The following is a 24,549-nucleotide window of genomic DNA, read 5'->3' as shown; positions in this document are numbered from 1 at the left end:
TGAAACGTTTCAGGTGAAGCAGAAGGTGAGTCTCTGTGGCGTTCAGGAGGAACAGCAGGAAATGTCCCAGCATGCATCACTGTAAAAAAAAAAAAGCTTTCTGTAACGTCTGAACTTCCTCTGCTGGTCGGTTTCATTTGGCTGTCGCTGCATTCAGGGGCCAAACAAAATCCTCCCGAGGGCCACAAACGGCCCCCGTGCCACACTTTGAACACCGCTTTAAAACCGCTGCTGATTTTTATTTATGTTATAAAGTTGAATAAATCTGGGATTATATTCTTGTTCAGTTTTCCATCAGCTGCAGGTCAGATTATCATAAATATAAATAATATTTCTTTAAATTATGAAAAATAAAACCTTCCTCTCAGGCGCTGGCCTCTGATTGGTCGGTTTGACTGTCTCTGTCTGCTTGGCCCCGCCTCCTGTGACCTTTGACCTTCTGCCAGGTAGATGTTTGATGAAGCTGAACGTGGATTAAAACGATTTTACAACAATTTCTGGTGAGTTTATTCAAACTAAATGTTAATAATTAAAATATGAAATGAAAACATCTCAAATCTTTTCTAACTTCTACAGTTTTGTTTTCTTTGTTTGATTTTGTGTCTGAATTTTCTCCAATATTCTGATCATTTCCAAAACTTTATTCTTTCTCTCAGAATCAGATGGAAACATGAAGAATGAAGGAAAATCAATCGACTTGTTTCCGTCTTCAGGTTCGTTCTGCGTCTTCATGTCAGAGAAGGAAATAAAAAGATTCAAAGTTCAAACAGAAATAAAATCACTAGTAAAAACAGCTTCTTATAGTTTCAATAAAGCCATAAAGTCAGATAAATGTGCAATAAACAGAGCCAGAGGTCGAAGGTCACTGAACAGAGTTCAGTCCGTCCGTCAGCAGAGAGAAGAAAAACTGCCATGAATTTGTCTGAAATGATGATTGAAATGATGGATTATTGATCAGCTCTCAGTTCAACACGTTTTCTGGAATCAGCCGGTGAGTGTGCGAGCGCTGCTCCTCCAGCTCCTCCAGAGGTCACTCAGCAGGTTTGATCATTTTGATCAGTTTTTCATGTTGCGACTTTGGCTAATGAAAATCTGAAATCATCTAAAATTCTGGTTTATGGATCTAAAACCAACCTCTGCAGGTTTGGATGAGGAGAAAATGTAACTTTTCAGATCCTGGTAAATACTGAAGCCTCAGAATGAATGGGAATCCTTTCAAAATAAAGGCATGATTCAGGAGAGTTTTCTTCTCCAGGATGTTTTAATGTTTTTCAGACGGATCTGAGATGCTGATGGGTTAAACATTTAAATAATTACTTAATAAAAGTTGATTTTATTAGTTTATAACCTTTTGATGTTTGAAATAATTGAAATATTTCTCAGTTTCTCCTCAGATCTCGTCATTTCCTGGAGAATCACGATGGATGAAGCAGCTGGTGAGTTCAGATCTACTTACATTCTGTTTCTCATATATCTACTCTGATCAGGCAAAACATTATGACCACCTGCCTAAAACATATAATCCACCTCACCGGCCAGCGGTCATAATGTTATGCCTGATATCACAGTTTGTTCACACAGAACTTGAAACAGATTATTACACATATATTTCCTGAATTATGTTTTACCTGCAGAGTTTGAGAAAATCATATTTTCTGACCTGAATCTTGAGGATTGTTCAAAGTTTTTACACTGTTTGCTTGTTTAAATTCTCCAAAATGTTTTAAAAATTATTTTCTTGCTTTATTTCTGTGAATATTTGACCACAACAATTTCTGTTTCCAAAAGCATCAAGATTTATTCAGGTTTGCTGCTGGTAAAAATATGAGTTCTGACTGTAAGAATGAGAATATTATTGACAGATTGTTGTGAATCTGGCAGCTTTGTTCCTGCTCTGGAATAAACTGCTGTCTGACATGCAGGAGAGGTTTGAATTTAAACTTATGGACTAAAATACATGAACAGAGCAAAGCTGCTGTGAGTTGACTGAAACCTGGTCCAGATGCAGCAGGAAGGAAACGTAAAGAGGTCATTTCCTGTCGATCAATTAATAATCTGATATTTATGTAAACGTGTTGATATTTGAGCAGCTACTGGTTCAGTTATGTTGTTGATTTGGTGAAACATTTGATTTGCTGCCTGCAGAATGATTATATGATTATGTAATAATATGTGGAGCCAAACTCCACATTGTGTTACTGCGCCCTCTTGTGTTGAAAAGTCTCAACAGCAACACAAACCTAAAATGGCTGCAAAGTGACTCCATCTTTCTAGAGTCCAGCTGTATTGTTATTGTACGATATAACCTTCCCATAATGCATCTGAATGACCTAATAGAAAACTCTCTCTCTCTCTGTCTCTCTCTCTCTCTCTCAGTGTTTTATGACGTGCCTCGCTTGACCCGTAAAACCAGCAAAGATCTCATTATGACCTGTAAGTGGAAGGAGGCTTGGTGTTTATCTGCCTTTCTGAAGCTTTGACTGAACCTCTGTGATAACAGGAAGTGCTGCTCTGAATGCAGATGTGTGTCAGGGCTGAGAAACTCCAGGCCTGGAAGCCCGGTCTCCTGCAACCTTTTGATACGTCTCCACTTCAACACACCTGAGTCAAATAATGAGGTCATTAGGACTCTGGAGAACCTTAGGAGGTGATCCAGCTGCTGGACTCAAGTGTGTTGGACCAGGGAGACGTCTAAGAGTTGCAGGCCCTCAAGGACCTGGATTCCCCGCCCTGCAAGGTGTGTCAACATCAGGGTTGTGGGAGTGAGAGACCTCACTGCTGCTGGAGTCCTCAACCACAAAGCCGTTATTGTCTCTACTGAATATAAAGGACGGGGCCAGACGTAGCGGTGGGGGAGGGGAGGAATCTCCTCGGGTTTCAGCTCCCAGGATTTCTTCCTGTATTTGAGGAGGCGACGGCTGTAAGAGTTCATCCTGCAGTTTGATGTTGCTTCATCCTCCTCTGTTGTTGGCTGGTGGTTAGAGGGTCCAGAGGGTCCAGAGGATCCAGAGGGTCCAGTGGGTCCAGTGGGTCCAGAGGGTCCAGTGGGTCTAGATGGTCCAGAGGGTCCAGTGGGTCCAGAGGGTCTAGAGGATCCAGAGGATCCAGAGGACCCAGTGGATCTGGAGGGTCCAGAGGATCCAGAGGGTCCAGAGGATCCAGTGGATCCAGAGGGTCCAGTGGGTCCAGTGGATCCGGAGGGTCCAGTGGATCCAGAGGGTCCAGAGGATCCAGTGGATCCAGAGGGTCCAGAGGATCCAGAGGGTCCAGTGGGTCCAGTGGATCCGGAGGGTCCAGTGGATCCAGAGGGTCCAGAGGATCCAGTGGATCCAGAGGGTCCAGAGGGTCCAGTGGATCCAGTGGGTCCAGAGGGTCCAGAGGATCCAGAGGGTCCAGTGGGTCCAGAGGACCCAGTGGATCTGGAGGGTCCAGAGGGTCCAGAGGGTCCAGTGGATCCAGTGGGTCCAGAGGATCCAGAGGGTCCAGTGGGTCCAGAGGACCCAGTGGATCTGGAGGGTCCAGAGGGTCCAGTGGGTCCAGAGGGTCTAGAGGATCCAGAGGATCCAGAGGATCCAGAGGACCCAGTGGATCCGGAGGGTCCAGTGGGTCCAGAGGATCCAGAGGGTCCAGAGGACCCAGTGGATCTGGAGGGTCCAGAGGATCCAGTGGATCCAGTGGGTCCAGAGGATCCAGTGGGTCCAGTGGATCCGGAGGGTCCAGTGGATCCAGTGGGTCCAGAGGGTCCAGAGGGTCCAGTGGATCCAGTGGGTCCAGAGGATCCAGAGGGTCCAGTGGGTCCAGAGGACCCAGTGGATCTGGAGGGTCCAGAGGGTCCAGTGGGTCCAGTGGATCCAGAGGGTCCAGAGGATCCAGTGGATCCAGAGGGTCCAGTGGATCCAGTGGGTCCAGAGGGTCCAGAGGGTCCAGTGGATCCAGTGGGTCCAGAGGATCCAGAGGGTCCAGTGGGTCCAGAGGACCCAGTGGATCTGGAGGGTCCAGAGGATCCAGTGGATCCAGTGGGTCCAGTGGCGCCGCAGCTTGGCTCTGCCCCAGAGCAGCTGTAGCTACTATCCAGTAGTTCACCACCAACACTGAATGACTGAATTCATGACGCGCTTTGGACTTGATGAAGTTCTGTTCAAGAACAGATTGTTAACTCGTTTCATGTCCTCAGATTCTTGTTCTAAAATGACTGTATCATCACAGCAAAGTACAAAAAGTTCACAAATCCCCCAAAAGAAGGAGCAAACGTACCAGACATTATTATAAACATTTCAATATGCAAACATGCTGAACATCATGTTTCAGCCTCATCCTAAGAATGATACTAAGACAACCTGGCCAACATTTATGTATTTAGGCTGTTAGCCTCTGTTGAAACCAATAGTCTTTAATCTATATTCATATTTCTATATTTTTCCTGATCTCACATGTGGCAATGGCAGCCATTTTGGACAGTTACCATGTACCATGGATATCCAGTTTCGGTGGAACATCTGAAACTGTTGATGTCAATAAACTGAACTGGCTTGTTGTTGAGCTCCTCTGGTTGTTTTGCCATTTGAAGTGCACTTTCACTCATTGGCCAGTGGGTGGCACTACATGCACACAAACTCCATTCAGAACTACTGCAGATGCAAACAAAACCTCTGAAAAGTCGCCAACACGAATGAAGGACCAGAGACACAAACTGGACAATGTTTTTACAGTTTCCTGTCTTTTTGTTCTTCAGTCTCCCCACTGAGGATCATCCTAATGGGGAACAGTTGGTCTTCAAGAAGTGAGGTTGGGAACACCTTACTGGGACAGTCCCAGTTCAACCCCGAGGTAGAACCAGAAACCTGCCTGAGCTTCAGAGGTCAGCTGATGGGGAACGGCTTGGTCATCGTCAACACTCCAAATCTGCTGCTGTCCAACGTCTCCCAGTTCCATCTGATAGAGCACATCGAACGCTGCATGAGACTTTCTTCTCCTGGACCTCATCTGTTTCTGCTGGTTCTGCAACCTGAAAGCTTCACAGAGGACCACAAAGACAGGCTCTGCAGAATCCTGCAATATATCAGCGACCAATCCTTTGCTCACTCGCTGGTTCTGAAAACACCCAGAGAGACACCCGGAGAGACACCCGGACAAAACTCGGTCAGTCTGCCAGCCCTAGAGGCCATGGTGAGGAACTGCAGAGGAGAGTTTCTGTGGAGGAGGACCACCAAACTCTCTGAGATCTGGCAGGTTTTGGAAAAAACTCTGGCAGAGAACAGAGGACGACGCATCAGCTCAGAGAAGTTTGAGGAACAGACATGCATGGACACCCAGGTTTCCAGTGAGTTCAGAATAAATTTCCTTTGTTTGTATGAATCCAACTTCATTCCTTCATTAAATGCTAAACCATAATTGGCCATGATTCAATCATTGGTAAATATTTCACCATGTTTTGGTTTTTGTCTTTGATTAAACCAGAACGTAAAACTGAAACTAACCCCAGTTTCAAATGGATTAAAGTAATTTCAAATTTCACATTTAAAACAGCAGTGAACCAAAATCCTTCACAATTTACACCAAGCATCATGACACAAGACAAAGATTAAAACAATAAAGTGCAGATATTAAACATCAACCAGGAAACAAGTTGAGTGAAAGAATCAGAAGAACAGAAATAAACGTTGCACTGAAAGCCAATAAACATACGTTTTTGAAGGATATTGAAGAGAAAAAGCCTGTTTACTGTTATGCTAGCAGGTTATGCTAGCAAGTTATGCTAGCAGGTTATGCTAGCAAGTTATGCTAGCAGGTTATGCTAGCAGGTTATGCTAGCAAGTTATGCTAGCAAGTTATGCTAGCAAGTTATGCTAGCAGGTTATGCTAGCAAGTTATGCTAGCAGGTTATGCTAGCAGGTTATGCTAGCAAGTTATGCTAGCAAGTTATGCTAGCAGGTTATGCTAGCAAGTTATGCTAGCAGGTTATGCTAGCAAGTTATGCTAGCAGGTTATGCTAGCAAGTTATGCTAGCAAGTTATGCTAGCAAGTTATGCTAGCAGGTTATGCTAGCAAGTTATGCTAGCAAGTTATGCTAGCAGGTTATGCTAGCAGGTTATGCTAGCAAGTTATGCTAGCAGGTTATGCTAGCAAGTTATGCTAGCAGGTTATGCTAGCAAGTTATGCTAGCAGGTTATGCTAACTCCGATACTAAGTTCTGGTCCAATGAAAGCGTACCTGGATGCTAATTGAACTTTTTGAACAAGTTTACATTCTCGATCGATTCTCCATCCCTTATTGATAAAGTGATTGGATGTGGCACCGCATGCAGTTTCTAAACTGTTTTTGTTTGTTCTTGTTGTGTTTCAGGTTCTGCCTTCAGAATAGTTCTGTTTGGGAAAAGTGAAGAAATGAAGACAAAACTGGGGAACTTTATCCTTGGTAAAGGCCGAGAGCTTTTCCATAAAACGTCTTCTCCCAAATGTGCAGCTGCTGATGGAGAGTGGAAAGGATATTCACTGACGGTGGTTAAAACTCCAAACTTCTTCCACATGTCTGAGAAAAAAATCAAAGCAGAAATGAAGGCGTGTGTGAGACTCTGTGAGCCTGGACCGAATGTCCTTCTGCTGCTGGTCAAACCTTCCTCATTCTCACAAAGAAAGAGGCAAAGCCTCTCATCCGTCCTCGGCTTGTTGGGACCGGACGCTCTGAAGCACACGCTGGTGGTAAAGACACATGAACAAATCGAATCTGGGCCAACCAAGCAGCTCATCAGAGACTGTGATGAACGGCAGTTCAACATGTATGAAAATGACCAGAGGACATTAATGAGGAGGGTTAAAGCCACTGTGCATCTCAACAAGGGAGTCTACCTCACCTTCGCTGAAGACAACATGGACCCAGAACCTGAACTTCACAGGAGAACCTTAAACCTGGTTCTGTGTGGGACAAGAGGCGCAGAGAAGACCTCACTAACAAAGGTCATTTTGGGTCAGACAGAGCTTCATTCGGATGCCAACCCTTCAGACATCATCATGAACGAAGGAGAGGCGTGTGGCCGTTGGGTTTCTATTCTGGAGATGCCTTCACTGTACGGAAAAGCTCAGCAGGAAGTGATGGAGGAATCCTTCAGGTGTGTCTCCCTCTGTGATCCTGAGGGTGTCCACGCCTTCATCCTGGTCCTGCCTGTGGGTCCCCTCACTGATGAAGACAAGGGAGAGTTACACACCATCCAGGACACATTCAGCTCCAGAGTCAATGACTTCACCACCATCCTCTTCACTGTGGAGTCAGACCCTAAACATCCAGCTGTTGGGAACTTTATAAAGGAGAACGGAGACATCCAGGATCTCTGCCGGAGCTGTGGAGGGAGATATTTGGTTCTGAACATCAGAGACAGACGGCAGATCCCAGAACTGCTGCGTGTCATAGAAAAAAACATCATGTCTGAAGATGAGCAACATGGATACACGGCCAAAATACACGCCAACGCTCAAGCAGAAAAAATCTGGGAAAAAGATAAAAACATTGGACATCTGGAGGAAGAAGTTCAGAACCTCAAGAGGAAAGCCAACATCAACAGTAAGTTAGTCATTAAAAATAACCGCGAATACTCTGATCTTTGACATGTTTTAGATTGACTTCATTTCAACCTGATATGGAAAAACTTCTTAAACAAAGACGAAGCCAAAGTAGAAAAGCGTGAAAAACAAAGTCCAGTATGTGGAACTTCCTCCATCTGCAGCCAAGTCAAGTTCATTAGTATCTCACATTTCACCTAAAGGCAGTTCAAAGGGCTTTAAATTATAAATATATAACACAATAAATAAGCTACAAAATGTCCCATTACGTTACTTTGCACTGGGACTCTGGGAAGAATCAGGAAGGAAATTCAAACTATTCAAGTCTGAATGCAGATGCACTATTCCCATGACCTCCAGGGGGCAGCAGAGGCTGGCTTTCCAAGCCCACAGAGGCCACAGGAGGCGTGTTTTAATCCTGCTCACCTGTGAGTACTCAGCTCTGGGTGGACAATCGACCTCCTGAAATACGTAACTTTTATCTGATGACCCACTGATGTGACTAACCCAGATAAATCTAACTACAAAGTGAGCTGTGCTAACCCTAAAGCATGAACATTAGCACTGCTACAGCTAAGCACAACACAAACATGGTGTTTAGCAGAAGCTAATGCTAACGTGTTTTAATTGCCCAGCAACCTGAGAAAGTCTATTATATCAGTTTCTTCTTCCCGTTAAATCGGATGTTTTTCAGAGGCCTAAACGAATAGAAGAGCTTACCAAGCTCGACAGACGCATCAGAACTGGGTGAAAATTACATGTTTTTAAGAGTTTCACAAAGTCAGAACAGGAATGACTCAACAGCGCCCCCTTGCAACTTTCAAGGCAATGACCTTCATTTATTATACTTCTATGAGATTTGGTACACTTGTAGAATTCCCCAATACTCTATACCAAACAAGAAGTCGGCCATCTTGGATTGAAGTTCTAATTTTTCACCCATTTTGACAGTTTATAGCTTCGGCATTTGATCAAACTTTTACAGATTTCAATCAATCAGTTTGAAATTTGATTAATTTGTTCATAAGGCATGGAGGATTAAAAGTTATCAAAACACCAAGTTTCAAAGCCTTTTTTGTTTGGTGTCACAGAGATGCCAAACCAACATGGGGTTCCTGTGACATGCAACGGTCAGGTCGTAACATGACTTTATCAACACGCCTTGGCAACAGGAAGTGTGATATATTACTCTGACATTACACATTTGACCCTTTTGACCTAATCGACATGATCTTTTGACAGAACAAGGTCAATAAGTTGCTTTAAAGCAAAAAGATTTTCCATTGTCTATTAATGCCCAGATTCACCTCTGAAGTAAAACCCAGGTTCATTTTTGTTTTCATAAACGTAGATCAGAAGTTCACATCCTTCCTACTAACCTACACTCATGACCTACTGATCCCTAAACTAGTTCATGTAAAAACTTAAGTGACTTCTTTCCTTCCAGGAATTGATGAACCGCCGACCCCAGACACTCTTAGGATCGTCCTGATCGGTAAGACCGGCTGTGGGAAGAGCTCCTCTGGAAACACCATCCTAGGAAGAGAGGAATTCAAAGCTCAGACTCTCCAGAAATCTGTCACCAAGTATTGCCAGAAAGCACAGAGGGAAGTGTCCGGCCGCTCAGTCGCTGTGGTCGACACTCCTGGACTGTTTGACACCAGCCTGTCCAACGATGAAGTCAATGAGGAGATGACCAAGTGCATCAGTCTCCTGGCTCCAGGGCCACACGTCTTCCTTCTGGTGCTGCAGATCGGCAGGTTCACTGCAGAGGAGATGGACACATTAAAACTGGTCAAGAGAGTCTTTGGAAAGACTTCTGAGAAGTTCACCATCATCCTGTTCACTAAAGGAGATTCATTAGAACATCATTCAATGTCTGTAGAGGAATACATAGAGAAAGGAGACGATCACATCAAGAATCTCATCGAAGCCTGTGGCGGACGGTACCACGTGTTCAACAACTACGACAAAGAAAGCAAAGCGCAGCAGGCCTCTGGGCTGATAGGGAAGATCGAGCAGATGGTGAAGAAAAACGGCGGCGGCTGCTTCACCAATGAGATGCTGAGGGAAGCCGAGGCGGAGATCCAGAAAGAAGTGGAGAAAATCCTGGAACAGAAGAACGAGGAAATCCAGAAAGAGCTGCAAAGGATTGAGAAACAACGAGACAAAGAGATGAAGGAGCTGCAGGAGAGGATGGAAGAACAAAAAGCAGCTCTAGCTACTGACAGAGAAGACAATTTAAAACAACTGGAACAAGCGAGAGTTAAACTGACCAATGAGACTGAGAGGATAAAGAAAGAGACGGAAAAGAGGGATGAAGAAGACGGCAAGAAGAAGAGAGAGGAGGAGGAGGAAAATCTGGTGTCTGAAGCAAAACTGAAAGATTTGCAGGAAAAAATGGATTCTACGACGGATCTGGAGAAGAAAAGTTTACTGGGACAACTCAAAGAAAGTAAGAGGAGAGAGCAAGAGAACAGGAAGAAGGAGCTGAAGGAATACTGGGAACGTCGAAGGAGAGAGAATGAGAGCAGACGGAAAAAGGCAGAAATAAAACTCAAACAGATGCAAATGTATTACGATCAGAGAAAAAAGACGTGCGAACAACAGACTGAGCAGGAGGACGAAACACTGGGAGAGCTGATCGAAAAATACGAGAGGAAAGCAGCCGACATCAGGAAGAAGTTCCAAGAGGAGGCGAGAGAGCAAGCTGAAGAACACAACGACTTCAGGGAGAAGTACGGGAAAAACTTTGCTGGTCTGATGGAGGAACACCGGGAGGAAATGAACAACCTGGAGCGGAAACACCGGAGGGAGATGCAGGAGAAAGAGGAGAAACAGCAGAGAGAGTACAAACTGCTGGACAACCTGCAGGTTCACAAAGAGGAACGACTGAAAGAAGAACTGCAGCAGAAAGACAAGCGGCTGAAAGAAATGGAGGAATTAAAGAACAACCAGGAGAGAGAGATAAAGATGATGAAGGAGAAATACAAGAACAGATGTGTGATCGCCTGAGATGTTCTGGTCCAGGGACTGGACCGACTTCATCGACGGATTCACATCATCAACATCCATTTTCAGTCCATGATGAGGCTGTAGCTGTAGCAGGTGGCAATCAGCAATCCCTGGTCAAACCTCGAGGTCCAAACCTTTCATCGTCTGAGAAGATCCTCAACCGGATGGAAAACCTGCAGACAGCAAAGAGCCAGCAGAGACAATGAGGACGAATCGACCTCCGCCCCTCGGTGATGTCACAGCCTGTCCTTCCTGCCCACATTAACCCCACAGTGAGGATCACCAGCAGAGACGCCAACTGGGCCAGAACCAGAGCAGATATCGACCTGCTGGAGGAAGACCTGATGATGAAGGAGCTTCTCTTCCAGCAGCAACGAGACGCTTCCATGTCTTAGACTCTGACGATGGTTCAATATTCCTCATCTGTCCTGATTCCTCCTCACATCTTCCTCGCCATAAATCACTCTGATTTATTTTGGGCTCTCAGCAACCAGCAGAGCCTGGTACAATCTGGAGGCGTGTGCTCTGCTGGCAGTTTTCAGTCAACTCCTTCCTGATCGGCTCCAGACTGGAGGTTTTCCAGGTCTCTTTGTTTTTGGTCAAATATATATTTGAAATCATCATGAAGAGACAGTAGAAGCAAAAACACTGTAGAAAATAACATCAGCTACTGGTTAACACACGTCTGTTCTTCATTTAGTGACGTTACTAGATGATGATCTAAATCTTCATAATATCACTGCATTAAATAAAACACTTTATTATATTCACTCCTAAATGGAAACAGTTTTTCCAAAAGGTTACTTGAGTAAATGTAACTGAGTAAACATAACTAGTTACTACCAACTATGGAAGATCCAAAATGGATTACAGCAGAATCTTTTCGTAACTTCTGCCATCAAATCTGCAGCCGTTTAAACATGTCTGGACGTTTCTGCAGAAAGTTCTGGAAGTTCTGGTTATTTTTCTGTTTCTTCAGCCTGTAAACCTGCCGGGTCCAGATTCACAGACTGGACCTGGCAGGTTTACAGACCGGACCCGGCAGGTTTACAGACCGGACCCGGCAGGTTTACAGGCCGGACCCGGCAGGTTTACAGACCGGACCCGGCAGGTTTACAGGCCGGACCCGGCAGGTTTACAGACCGGACCCGGCAGGTTTACAGACCGGACCCGGCCTGTGAAGCTGAACAGTCTCATCAGCTTCATCTCTGATTCCAGTTATTCAATAAACCAGCAGCTTTGATCAGCGATCAGCTGCTATAGAGATGATCACTGAGTGAAATCAATATCTGAGATTGATTTTAGTTTATCTGGCAGGACAATATGAAGCAGAGTGATTTCCTGTGCAGAATGACTCACTAACACAGGGCTGATTATTGATTTTATATGTGATCACTATCTAATATTAGTTGTTGCTTAAATATGTTTTGTTCCAAATTTGATTTCTGTAAATTATCATGATGTCACACCTCATGTTTGATGGGATAAAAGTTCTAACAGTTTCTAGAAAAGGTTGATGTCCATCTGGCTCTAATTGGCCTAGTTAAAGACTAAAACATATTACTATAAAGAACAGATTCCTTCCTCTTCCTCTGCATGGAGTTCAGTAGGAACTGCTGCCTGATTCAGCATGTCGCCACATGCTGACCTCAGGATGGAGGAAACATTTGGTGGAAGTTTAGATTTAAAACAGAGGAAGGAAACATCCTCTGTTTTAAAAAACAGAGGATGTTTTTTTTTTAACTTATTTTTTATTGAACATTTTTGAACACATATACAGTGAAGATCGCATCGTTACATTCAACTTCATATACAATGTCGGACAGCCGCGTCCATATTTAACTGGTTACATGAGTGGCATTTTCCCTCCGACTAAAGTTGCTCCATTTTTCCCATTTAGCAACAAACTTGTCCTCCTGCAATCTTAGTCTGTAAGTAATCTTCTCCATTACAAAGATCTCTTCTACAATGCACAACCATCTTTCCACCGCAGGGGGGGGTTGGTTTACACCATAATCTTGTGATGTTTTTCCTTGCTGCTGTAAGTAATATTTTTAACAAATATTCATCCTCCTTTTGAAATGCATCATGAGTGAGACATCCCAGGTAGAGTATTTTGCACGTCCTGGGTATTCCATATCCCAATATGTTTTTCAAGGTAAGACAGACATTGTGCCACTATACCGTTAGTTTTTGACAAGACCAGAATATGTGCGTGTGGCCTACATCAGACTGGCCACAAAGTCTCCAGCAAGGTTGTGGGTTGAAAACCATCCTGGTCCTGATCTTTGGAGTTATAAAAAATCTAATCATGTTTTTCCAACTGAATTCCCTCCACACACGGGAGCAAGTGGCCGTACACTGCATTTTACAAATTTTAGACCAGTCCTCCTCGCTTATGTGTTCCTTCAATTCTTCCTCCCATTTTCTTTTAATGTACATAGAGGATGCATCCTTGTCTGCCATCAGTCCCTGGTGCAGTGCAGAAATAATTTGTAGTTTATTCCCCTCATAGGCCTTATGAAATATCTCTATTATTTTACTTATGGAGGTTTTTATCTCTTTCTCATAATAGTCCTTTATTTGCAGATATCTATGCTGGTCTTGTTCTTCCAGATCATATTTCTCCTTTAGGCTATTAAAGCTCAGTAGTTGACCCTTTTCAGTCAATTTACACACTGCTGTGGCACCTTTATTTGCCCATTGTTTAAAACCAGGTTTAAACCTCGGATCCCAAGCAAACCAGCTTCCGCTCCTTGTTTCTTTCTCTAACTTGTAATTATCAATTACTGTGTTCCATATTTCAATCGTAGTTTTAGTTATAGAATCTAGCTTACTGCTTAGTGTGCTTCACGGTTTTTTATGTGCTAGTAAATTTTTAACTTCTATGTCTTTTCTGCCTATTTCCAGAGTTTTCCATCTTGAGACATAATCATCATTGCACCAACATACCAGAGGTCTAATTTGTGCGCCCCAAAAATATTCTTTTAGGGCTGGTAAGCCCAGGCCACCTTTATCTTTTGGGAGTTGAAGTGTTTTATATTTGACCCTAGGTTTCTTCCCGATCCATATAAACCTTGAGATCCATCTCTTACATTCTACAAATTGTTTTTGCGGGATATTCAGTGGTAGAGACTGAAATAAGTATAACAATCGTGGTAAAATATTTATTTTAATTATCTCCACTCTCGAGCTGAGATCTAAGCCAATGTCCATCCATCGCCCCAGGTCCTTCTTAATATTATGGCTAATTTCTAAATGATTTGCATCATAAAGTTTGTCCATTGTTTTGGTTATGTTGACCCCTAAATATTTTATAGATTTTGCATTCCACTTAAATTTGTAAGTATTCCTTATTAATTGCTGTGGGGAGTAATTTATTGTTAGAATTTGTGTTTTTTCCACATTAATTTTATATCCAGAGAGTTTCCCATAATTGTCAAGTAATTTATTGTTTCTAAAAGCATTTCATTTGGATTTTTGAGATAAATCAAGATGTCATCAGCAAATAACCCTATTTTATGTTCTTCTCCTCTTATTTCCACTCCTTTTATTTCCTCCGCCTGTCTAATCATCTGAGCTAGAGGCTCTATAAACAGTGCAAAAAGACTTGGTGAGAGGCAGCATCCCTGTCTCGTTCCTCTCTCTAAAGTAAATCTTCCTGTCAGGTTGCCGTTTATTTTAATTCTTGCAGTTGGCTCTTGGTAAATTAATTTGATACATTTTACAAATGTCTCATTAAATCCGAATTTTTCTAAGACCTTATACAAAAAGTTCCAATTGACACTATCGAAAGCCTTTTCCGCGTCTATACTTATCAAAACTGCCCCCTCCCCTCTTCTCTGCAGATGGTCTTTGATATGAAGAGTTCTCCTTATATTATCTTGTGTTTGCCTCTCCTTTATAAAACCAGTTTGATCCTCATCAATTAAATCCTGCATTAAGTTTTCCATTCTTTTGGCTATGATGCAGGTAAACAGTTTATAATCTACATTCAATACCAATATTGGTCTGTAATTGTGGCAGTATTCTTGGTCTTTACCTTCCTTTGGAATTACGGAGATAATGGCTTCCTTTCAAGAAGGAGGCATCTTGCCAGCCCTGAGACTATAGTTAAATGAGTCATATAACAATAGCGTTAATTCCTCTTTGAAGGTTTTATAAAAGGAAGCCCCTAAACCATCTGACCCTGGTGACTTTCCTGGTTTAGCCCTGCCAATTGCCTTTGTAATCTCTGCCTCTGTAATTGGAGAAGTCAGTGTCACGTTTTGTTTTGTGCCTATTGCTGGTAAATCCAATTTTTCCAAACAGATACATACCTCCTCTTTCCCATCCGATGGTGGCTTTGCATATAGATTTTTGTAGTATTGCTCAAACGTACTTTGCATTTCTTGTTCATATAGAATTGTGTTAGTTAGTGGATCTCTTATTTTATGTATATTACTTAATGATTGTTGTTTCTTAATACGCCTAGACAAATTTTTTGTAGCTTTTGGTCCCCCTTCATAGTACGTTTGTCTGGTAAATCTAGCCTTCTTTTCTACCTCCTCCCATAAACACTCATCCATTTCTTTCCTGGTTTCTTCAATCTGCTTGAATACATCTGGATCATTTGTATGTTTATGTTGTTGTTCTAAATCTCTAAGCTTCCTTATTTGTCTGTTGTATGTTTCTAATCTTGCTTTTTTACATAAATGCTGTGTAAGAAATCATTTTCCCCGTATTACCGCCTTTAGAGCATCCCAAAGAATTACTGGGTCTACTTCACCATTATCGTTTTCTTCTTTATATCGGATTATCGCCTCTTTTACTTCTTCAACTAGAGTCTTATTATTTAGTATTTCTTCATTTAGCCTCCATAAAGTATTGTTCTTCCCATTATTTAGATGGATTTTAAGATAGATTGCGTTATGATCGGAAACATCTGAAACTCCAATCCTACACTCTTTCACTCTGTGTAGTTCTCTCTTGATCATTAGCATATAATCAATTCTGGAATAAATAACGTGGAATTGAATAGTGAGTAAAATCTTGATCCAGGGGGTGAAGTTCTCTCCACACATCTATAATTGCCATTTCTGACATCATGGTGTTCATGTACCTGCTGATCAGTTTTTTACAATATTTATTGCTTGTGGTATCTATCCTATGGTTTAACACAGCATTAAAGTCTCTGCTACATATCAATATTCCCTCTGCTTCCAAGTTGATGAGATGAAATATTTTCTTACAAAGTACTTTGTCACTTTCTGGAGGGGCATATGCATTAAGCAGTGTGATTAACTGATTTTCAAATTTGCCCTTTATTATTAAATATCTCCCTTCTTTGTCCGCAATGTCCTCCAAAAGTTCAAACTTTACACTATTTGAAATCAATGTCATAACTCCTCGTCTATGCCTTTCTCCGAATGAGGAGGAGAACGAGTTTACATATCCTAATTTTTTATACATTTCATGTCCTTTTTTTGTTAGGTGTGTCTCCTGTAAGAGAATAACCTGTACTTCTTCTTTGCCAAATTTGGTTAGGACCTTATCTCTCTTTTTGATATTGTTTAAGCCATTGACATTCAATGATACCACAGTTATAACATTAGACATTGTTAGCATATCTCGGTTTGAATCTCATCCTCTTCACTTGAACTATCAATAAGAACTAAACTAACGAAAAAACTGAACCCCCGTGTGATGGACCGAGTTAAACAGGAGGAGTCACAGGATGTATTTAGAAAAATAGGGTTTTTATTTTAACCCAAAATCATAAATGACAAAAAATAAACTGAGCTCATAAAAGAGGTCAAAGGAACAAAACTGAACTCAGGCAAAGTGTAACCAAACTAACTGCACAACAAACATAACTGACCTAACAAAGAAATGACACACAGGGGTTTATATACTGGCTGATCAGACCATGACACAATAGGGGTAACTAAACAAATACAAATAACACAAAACGAATAGTACAGCTAAGTTTGGCTAAACTAAAGATCCAAAAATGAAAATCAAAAACAAACTTTAAATACTAATATTTTCTTAAATATGAAACTTATCCAAACAAACTACTATATCCCCCTGCCAGCAGGAACTATTGGGGTAACCCAATTAGCACTTCTTATTGACATCAGGGTGTGGCCATGGATTTGGCCATCACACCCCGGTTAAATATGGGTCATATTCCCAAGAGACCCTGTCCCCCTGCTGGGAAGGTTATGGACAAACCTGTAATGGGTTTCCCCGACCCGCTAGGTGAGTCCAACAGTCCTTTGTTTGGTGGATCTCCCTGTCGTTGTTTAGACAAACTTTAGAGAAGACTATAGTCTCTTCCATCCCCTTCTTTAATGGGCAATTTATGCCCCTGTTACCTCCGCGTCTTCAGTGACCTCCTCTTTGAAACACCTGCAGCCGTTCCTTCGCTCGGCTACTCGCATTCTGATCCGAGCCCATAGCGGAGGATCCTTCTTCCATCCCATGTTTCTTCCCGGTGCGCTGCCGCAAATTCGGTTGTGCAGTTATCTGGAGCCATGTACAGTTTTATGAACAAGACTGTTTCTGCAGATACCCTAACGATTCATAGGAATCAGAACTGTGACGTTACTTCCTGACCATCTTTATGGCGTACCGGTGACAAGCCTGACAAAAAAACTGGTTGTTTTTTCTTTGTGGGACGTCAAGTTGTGTTTCCTCAGTTACATGACCAACAATTGACTCAATATGAACGTCCAGCACGTCCAGCATGTCCAGCATGTCCAGCACGTCCTTCAGCTTCGTGGAATTCAGTGAAGAGTCAACAGAGGGAAAGAAGTTGGTGGATATTATCCCATCATGTTGTTTACAGATGAAAACAAGGATCAGTTTTCCTTGGTATAAGTGTCACTAACGCAGTAAAGCAACAGCTACAGCCAGATGCTGCATGGAAGATATGCTGTGTGCGTGTTCTTGGAAATGCAGGTGACAAACATTTACTTGTATGAAAATGTTGAAAACTCAAGCTTTAGATTTACAAATACTTTTTAAAATTCTTTTCTAAAGACTCTTATGGAGAAGCACAGCAAAAGTTTACAAGAGCAGAAGCAACATCGGATCTTCAAACAGACAATAATATCCCAGAAAAGCGACGTAGCAGGTGATGTGGAACAGAGACTTTTGTAACACATGATGTCCTGCTGTCATTTGAGCTGCTCTCAATTCCTTCACACATTTGGTTTTCCTTGCTTTACTTACAGGAACAACATATTTGTAAGAATGGAAAACTACTCAGGAAAAGATGCTGATACTTGGGAGCTTTACTGTAGATTTTGCTACATAACTTTAAATGAATTCAATTAATTACTGTTTTCTTAACTTTCCTCCATGTTGGTTTTCATAGGTTCAGCTGCAACTTATTCTCATCCTTTGGATCTTATTTGTGTGTCTCTCTCACAATGAACTTGAAATAAATTCCTAAAATAGTTAAATAGTTCAGCCTTTTTTTTCTCCAACTTTAACCACTAGTTAAATTCTGATTTATCGTTTCAGGTCTTCCAAAAAATGGGGCTCATTTTCATTGAGTGAAGACAGTGTGGACTCTCAGAGAATGAAGTTCCACCTTCTCTTCTCTTGGTACTTACCGCAATTGGATTTGCCTCAAAAGTGTATCGTCTCATAGAAAGAGAAGCTCCATTGCAACCTCTGCCCTGGAAAGCCCCAGCACAACACCAACTCCAAATCTGAGAAGCCCCGCTGCAAGTTTTCCCAAAGTCCTGGGAGTTCACTGAGCAGCTCCAGGTTGGGAGAGGCTGTGTTTACACGACTGGTTACGCTTCTTGAGTTGGTCAGAGAAAGTCATGACCTTGTTCAGCAGATCAGCAGTGAATGCAGGGATGCAATAAACTAGAAACAAAGTGTGGAAGAGAGAAGACTGATGAATAGAAAGATATTTACACTTTTTAAAATCCTATACACTCAAAGAACAGAGAAAATGTATTTAAGGGTTAAAAAGTGGATTTTGCGTGATATGGTAATTCTCAGTTGTTTTTTTCTTTTCCACCACAAGAGGGCGCTGTTTATTTATGATCACTGTAATAAACATTCAGAACAATTAGATATGCATTAAACATGAACAAGATTAGTTCCACTTCAGAAGAGAAACATCCATCTATCAGATATGAGGTTTAACTTTTAATGTCTGTCTTTAATCAACATGAGGATCCATTTTATGAGGTGAAGATTCAGATTCTGGTTCTAGTTTCTCCACAGAGGAGAATCTGTTCATATTAATGTACACTTTGTTTCTGCTGTGAGAGAAATATGACCAAATATGAATCAGGAAGGTTTATAAGACAAAACTACAGACATCCTGTGATTCTCTTTAGCTTGAATTCATCTGGTTTCAAATAATTCAAGCTGTTATTAATCGTTAATATCAGCAGTTTTCTAAGAACTGACAGCAGCTCCAGTAAAATGATCCGGGCTGAAATGAAGCTCAGCTCCTTTGCTCACTATTCTAACAATAATTCTCCCTCTGACTGGATGAGGAAATAAAGAACCAGATGTTCTGGTTTCATTCAGTGTTTCCATCTCTGGGGAGATTTTACTGTCTTCTGTCAACCGTCTGAAAATAGTTGCTGAGCAGGAAGAGATGAAGGCTTCAGTCACTGCACTGTAAAACATTTCAGCCATAGGCGCCGGAACAGGGGGGTTCAGGGGGCCCCTGGCCCCATTTTATATCTGCATCGGGTCCTTCCAGCCCCATTGGGTCCATGTCTGTTTACGGTCCGGACCAAAGGCTCACTAAGCTTTACAGCAGATGGTTTTGGATCAGGTGGAACATTAATTGATGAATCAGTTTTTTTCTCTTCCAACAGCCAATCAGCAATCAGTTGCTATAAATATTGATGGATATTGATGGTTTTCAGTCTCTGTTGAAATCAGTTTCTGTCTGTTAAATAACAAGAACATCAAAGTTCATTCATGGTGTTTTTCATTTTGTTTTAATGCCAGAATGTTGTCGGCATCCGGCTGCTTTTCTGTCCCACTCAGACAATCCAACATGGAGCCAATAAAATCTGTTCTGCCTTTTGGTTCCAGAGCCTCAGCATCCAGATGATGATCCTCTGGAACCATTATGTTGTCCTGCTGCTGTGAGCTGGCAGTGATGGAGGATATTTGATACTATCTTAGTATTATCATCTTTAATGTTCCAAATATTTGACCAGTCGTGATTCTTGTCACATCTATCCTCGGCATATTGTTCGTATTCTGGATTTTATTTCAGTATCTGAGCTCCGCAGCTGCAGCTCTGTGTGAACCTTGAGATTTTCCTTTAATTAAAACAGAAAATAATCATTAAAGATAGTTTTTTATTATCTAACCCTCTTTACTATTAACATTTGGGATAAAATCAGATCTATTGTGTCAGAGCATCTTGTTCGTAGTGAGTCCTGGAGTTTACTTGGAGTTTTTTCTGTCAGCTAAAGATGAACTGAGTTTGGATCCTGACTCAGAACGTTTTACCGTGTCTGTGATGCTTCACACTGATGATGTAATGATGATAAAACCTTCATGTGTTTAATATCATCCATCTCTGTATTCGTGATGCTGCAGGAGTTTCTTCACATTTTTCAGAAATGGAATAAAGTTCATTCCTCCATCTAGATGCTCTGCATGTTCCACTGACAGCTTTCAACATATTTTCTGATTATTTTCCTCCAAATCTCTACGACCAAAACATTTAATATCAAACAATCATCCAGACAGCAGTGAAGGTCTGATGTAGAAACCCAGAAACATCCTGGGGTAGGATTAGGGTTAGAGGTCAGGGTTAGGGTCAGGTTTAGGGTCAGGGTTAGGGTCAGGGTCAGGGTCAGGGTTGGGGTTAACCCACTGAACCCACTGACTGAACTGTCACTTCAATTGAACAAGTTCCTGACATTCAAAGCGAATAACAGAGGTGATCAACGGCCCACGACCCCCTGCTGACTGAGACACATTTAGTTGCTTCTACTGTCTTTTACTCCTTAAGTTCAATAAATGCAACATTTATTAACACTGAACCCAATATGAGTTTATGAAAAATAAACTTTTTATTCATTTAATTAAACCTTTAAGAGTTGAATAAACTGGAGTTTTAATGCAAAGCTTCCCATGTGTCACATGTGAGCCTTTCAGTTTGAGGCCTGCAGCTTTTCTCAGCGTTTTCTGCAGGAATGAGGAAGAACATGGCAGCAGCACCCAGTGCAGGAATTTCACTGGAACATCCTGCAGTCAACTTCAGCAGAGCAGCAGAGACTCAGAGACAACAAGCTGCTGCAGGAGGAGGATTTATTCAGCTGCGCTTATGTTTCAAGATCATTTCATAGTCCAGATGAGTTTGTAACTTTATTCCTGAGGTCAAAGTCAAACATCAACAGGTGAGTCAAAAAATGTTTCTTAAAATGTAAACGGTTCCTGTGAACAAGAAGCTGTTGAAATGATGACCTCATTTTATTTCTGTGTATTTTAGGTAAATTGTCATGTCAAAGGTCACGGCCTTTATGAAAATAGTTTCTAGTGATGAGAGTCACTCTGATATTCGCAGCTCTAGAAAAACAACACAGACGTTTTCAGCTCTGTTGCTTTTTTACTGATTTATTCTTTTCTTTGTCGATTTTCTGGTTTAAATTTAGATGCTGATGAAATTTTTGTCTTTCTGGGTTTGAATGCTGATTATGTGGAAGATAGTTTTCTTCCTTTCAGGCGGTTTTATGGATTCCTAACCAGAGCTTGGAGTTTTATTCCCAGAGAAGCTTTAGGAAAAGAGCCAGTAGCAGTGATTTGATCAAACTCTAGTTTTTACCTGAGATGCTGTTTTACCTGAATGTCACTGAACTGGATTCATCCAGAATCTGATCAGGTCAAACTGATTTTCTCCATTTATTTTGTTCTCAGATGATTTGAAGCTTTTTTTAGTTTCTCATGAACTTGAAGCTCTGCTTGTTTTCTCTTCCTTAAACTTCCTGTTGATCTGCTTTCTGAGCCAACTGACATTTAATCTTCATCTCTGAACATTCAGTCTTTCTGAGGCAACTGGTTCCTCCCAGCAGAACGCTGTGGAACAACTGGTTGGACTGGATTTCTGCTCCCAGTCACTCAGTGGAAACTAAACTGGTCTCTGTGTCGTTGGTAAATGTTCCAGTCAGACTGAAGACACAATAAATCTGATCAAATCTGATCCAACAGAAATAAATCCATCAAATTTGCTTTTGGCTGCAAAGATCTGAATTTGTTTGGTGTTTAGTCTTAGATGTGGAAACATAATGCAGGATGATTCAGGTTTATGGCCTCTGCATGTTCCTGTTGTCTACAGTCTGCAGAAAGCAGTTTTTAACTTTTAAAACAAAATTTCTACATTGCCTCTGTGAATTAAGAATTATATTGAAATAATAATCAAAGCAACTTTCAGCTTACATTGTTTAAACCTCTAACTAGAACTATAAAACATTTATTAGACATTTAAGATAAGACTTTACTGACTTTACATGCAGATTGTAAAAACGTGTTCTAGGCCCAGTGGCAGCAACTGTATCAAGCTCTCTTCTTTCAGTCTGCCCAGCATCAGCGTATCAGTGACTGTGCAAGTGACTTTTCTCCTCTGATAGGAACCTGAGTTTGTGGTCCAGGTTCTGGTCGGGACGGTCCAGTGAGGCGGAGAGACATCATGGCTGCTACAGAAACTGGTGAGTTTAATTAATCCTCCTGGATCCTTAGATTTCTGTTTGATGAAAGCATAAATAGGGATTAATGTTGATCCTTTTTGTACATACACAGTATTGTTACTTTAAATTTCTTAGTCATCAGATGTGCTGATGTAGAGCAGAAATTATTTTGCGGAAAAGTTTTTTATTTGTTTTATTTTCAGGAAAAATCTTTTTTTTAATGGCCTTCAATAGCTTTTAGTGTTTTTTCCCCAGAAATATGCAATCCAACTTTAGCAGCACTCTGACAATAAAAATAAAATCTTATACACATCAGACACCAGTCAATTTTACAGATTAGCTTCAGGAAAACAGATCTGAAGAAATCTAATGTGAAATAAATCTGACCTCCATGAAGTCAAGATCATTTGTACAGCACAAGGCAGTTCGAAGTGCTTTACAGTACAAAAACAAAAATAACATTCAAAAGCAGCTCTAACCAGGTGGGTCTTAGTCTACATTTAAAGGAGCTCAGTGTTTCAGCTGTTCTGCAGTTTTCTGGAAGTTTGTTCCAGATTTGTGATGCATAATAGCTGAAAGCTGCTTCTCCATGTTTGGTTCTGGTTCTGGATGTGTGGTATCTTTATCTTCCTGGTTTTAATCAGAAATCCAGCAGCAGCGTTCTGAAAATTTGGGGCCTTAATTGCAAAATGAATCATATTCTATTTTTAAAAATTGTTTTTAACAGTAAAAATTAAATGTTACCCCTCCCAGACCAAAAAGCTCACATCCATATTTGCCCTGAACTCCCCGTACCTCTGTCAAATGGTTCCTGCTTAGTGCTTGACGGTGAGCTTTTCAGCAGCAGTCAGTAGAAAACAAGAACAACTGTTTTCTATGCCGCTAAGAAAAATAACAAAGTAGGTTTTCAAAAAAATATATAGAGAAAAAGACGAGTGTCAATTTATAACCCAGTTTTTCTCAGAGAGAGGGGCGTTGACTGTGAAATGATCACCCATTCAGCATAGTTAGCTGCAGACTGTTTGCCTCCATTTCACTAGCATCTAATGAATTAAGGAACATAAAAGTTACCAACATATTCATATATTTAACTTGTCCCTGTACATTTTACCACACTTAACAGGTGAGCCAGTCGGCAGCAGTTTAAACCCCGATACCAGCATAACCTTCAACCCCTGTCCCAGTACAACAGGTGAGCTACACAGTGACAACCTAGTTAGCATCATTCCAGTGAGTCTACAGGGATTTCTCTGTCTTTACTCTTTTTACAATTACACACAAAACAAAGTATTTGTTGCTGACAGAAATTCTAACAATCTTTATAAAATAATAATATAAAACAGCCTCCTGAGCTTGCATTTAAATTACAGATCAATCAATCAATCAATCAATCAATCAATCAATCAATCAATCAATCAATCAATCAATCAATCAATCAATCAATCATCAATCAATCAATCAATCAATCAATCAATCAATCAAATTTTATTTGTATAGTACATTTCAGCAGGGTAGAGTGCCTTCTCCGGGTCGGGGGGGATGTCCTGGCTCAAGTGGAGCAGTTCAAGTATCTCAGGATCTTAAGTGAGGATGAGGGAAGAAGGGAGCGCGAGATCGACAGGCGGATTGGCGCGGCGTCCGCCATGAAGCGGGCGCTGGACCGGTCCGTCGTGGTGAAGAGAGAGCTGAGTCAAAAAGCGAAGCTCTCAATTTACCGGTCGATCGTTGTTCCCACCCTCATCTATGGTCATGAGCTTTGGGTGATGACCGAAAGAACGAGATTGTGGATATAAGTGGCCGAAATGGGTTTCCTCCGTAGGGTGGCTGGGCTCTCCCTTAGAGAGAGAAGCTCGGTCATCCGGAAGGGACAAAGAGTAGAGCTGCTGCTCCTTCACTTTGAGAGGAACCAGTTGAGGCTTGGGCATGCCTCCTGGACGCCTCCATGGTGAGGTGTTTCGGGCACATCCCACCAGGAGGAGGCCCCGGGGAAGACTCAGGACACACTGGAGGGACTTTGTCTCTCGGCTGGCTTGGGAACGCCTCAGGATTCCCCCGGAGGAGCTGGAGGAAGTGGCTGGAGAGGGAAGTCTGGGCCTCCCTTCTTAAGCTGCTCCCACGACCCGACCTGGATAAGCGGCAGAAGATGGATGGATGGATGGATGGATGGATGGATGGATGATGGATGGATGGATGGATGGATGATGATGGATGGATGGATGATGGATGGATGGATGGATGGATGGATGGATGGATTATTTGTTGGACAGGCCTGTGAAGACGCTGTTGCAATAATCAATGTGACTAAAGATAAA

General features: G+C 41.8%; 1 protein-coding gene across 1 annotated transcript; it reads left to right on the top strand.

The window, feature by feature from the left end:
• Positions 1 to 268: 268 nt before the first annotated feature.
• On the top strand, positions 269 to 11,334 carry LOC129365666 (GTPase IMAP family member 8-like). Its single transcript, XM_055039015.1, has 7 exons — positions 269 to 500; positions 657 to 713; positions 1,384 to 1,436; positions 2,377 to 2,433; positions 4,733 to 5,320; positions 6,343 to 7,554; positions 9,001 to 11,334. The coding sequence occupies exons 3-7, from the start codon at positions 1,421 to 1,423 to the stop codon at positions 10,566 to 10,568; spliced, it is 3,441 nt and encodes a 1,146-aa protein (XP_054894990.1). The 5' UTR covers positions 269 to 500; positions 657 to 713; positions 1,384 to 1,420; the 3' UTR covers positions 10,569 to 11,334.
• The last annotated feature ends 13,215 nt before the right edge of the window (positions 11,335 to 24,549 follow it).

This window comes from Poeciliopsis prolifica, unplaced genomic scaffold, assembly GCF_027474105.1.
Source record: "Poeciliopsis prolifica strain line A6 unplaced genomic scaffold, Auburn_PproV2 SCAFFOLD014, whole genome shotgun sequence".
Taxonomy (NCBI): domain Eukaryota; kingdom Metazoa; phylum Chordata; class Actinopteri; order Cyprinodontiformes; family Poeciliidae; genus Poeciliopsis; species Poeciliopsis prolifica.
This window is presented reverse-complemented; position numbering and strand designations above follow the sequence as displayed.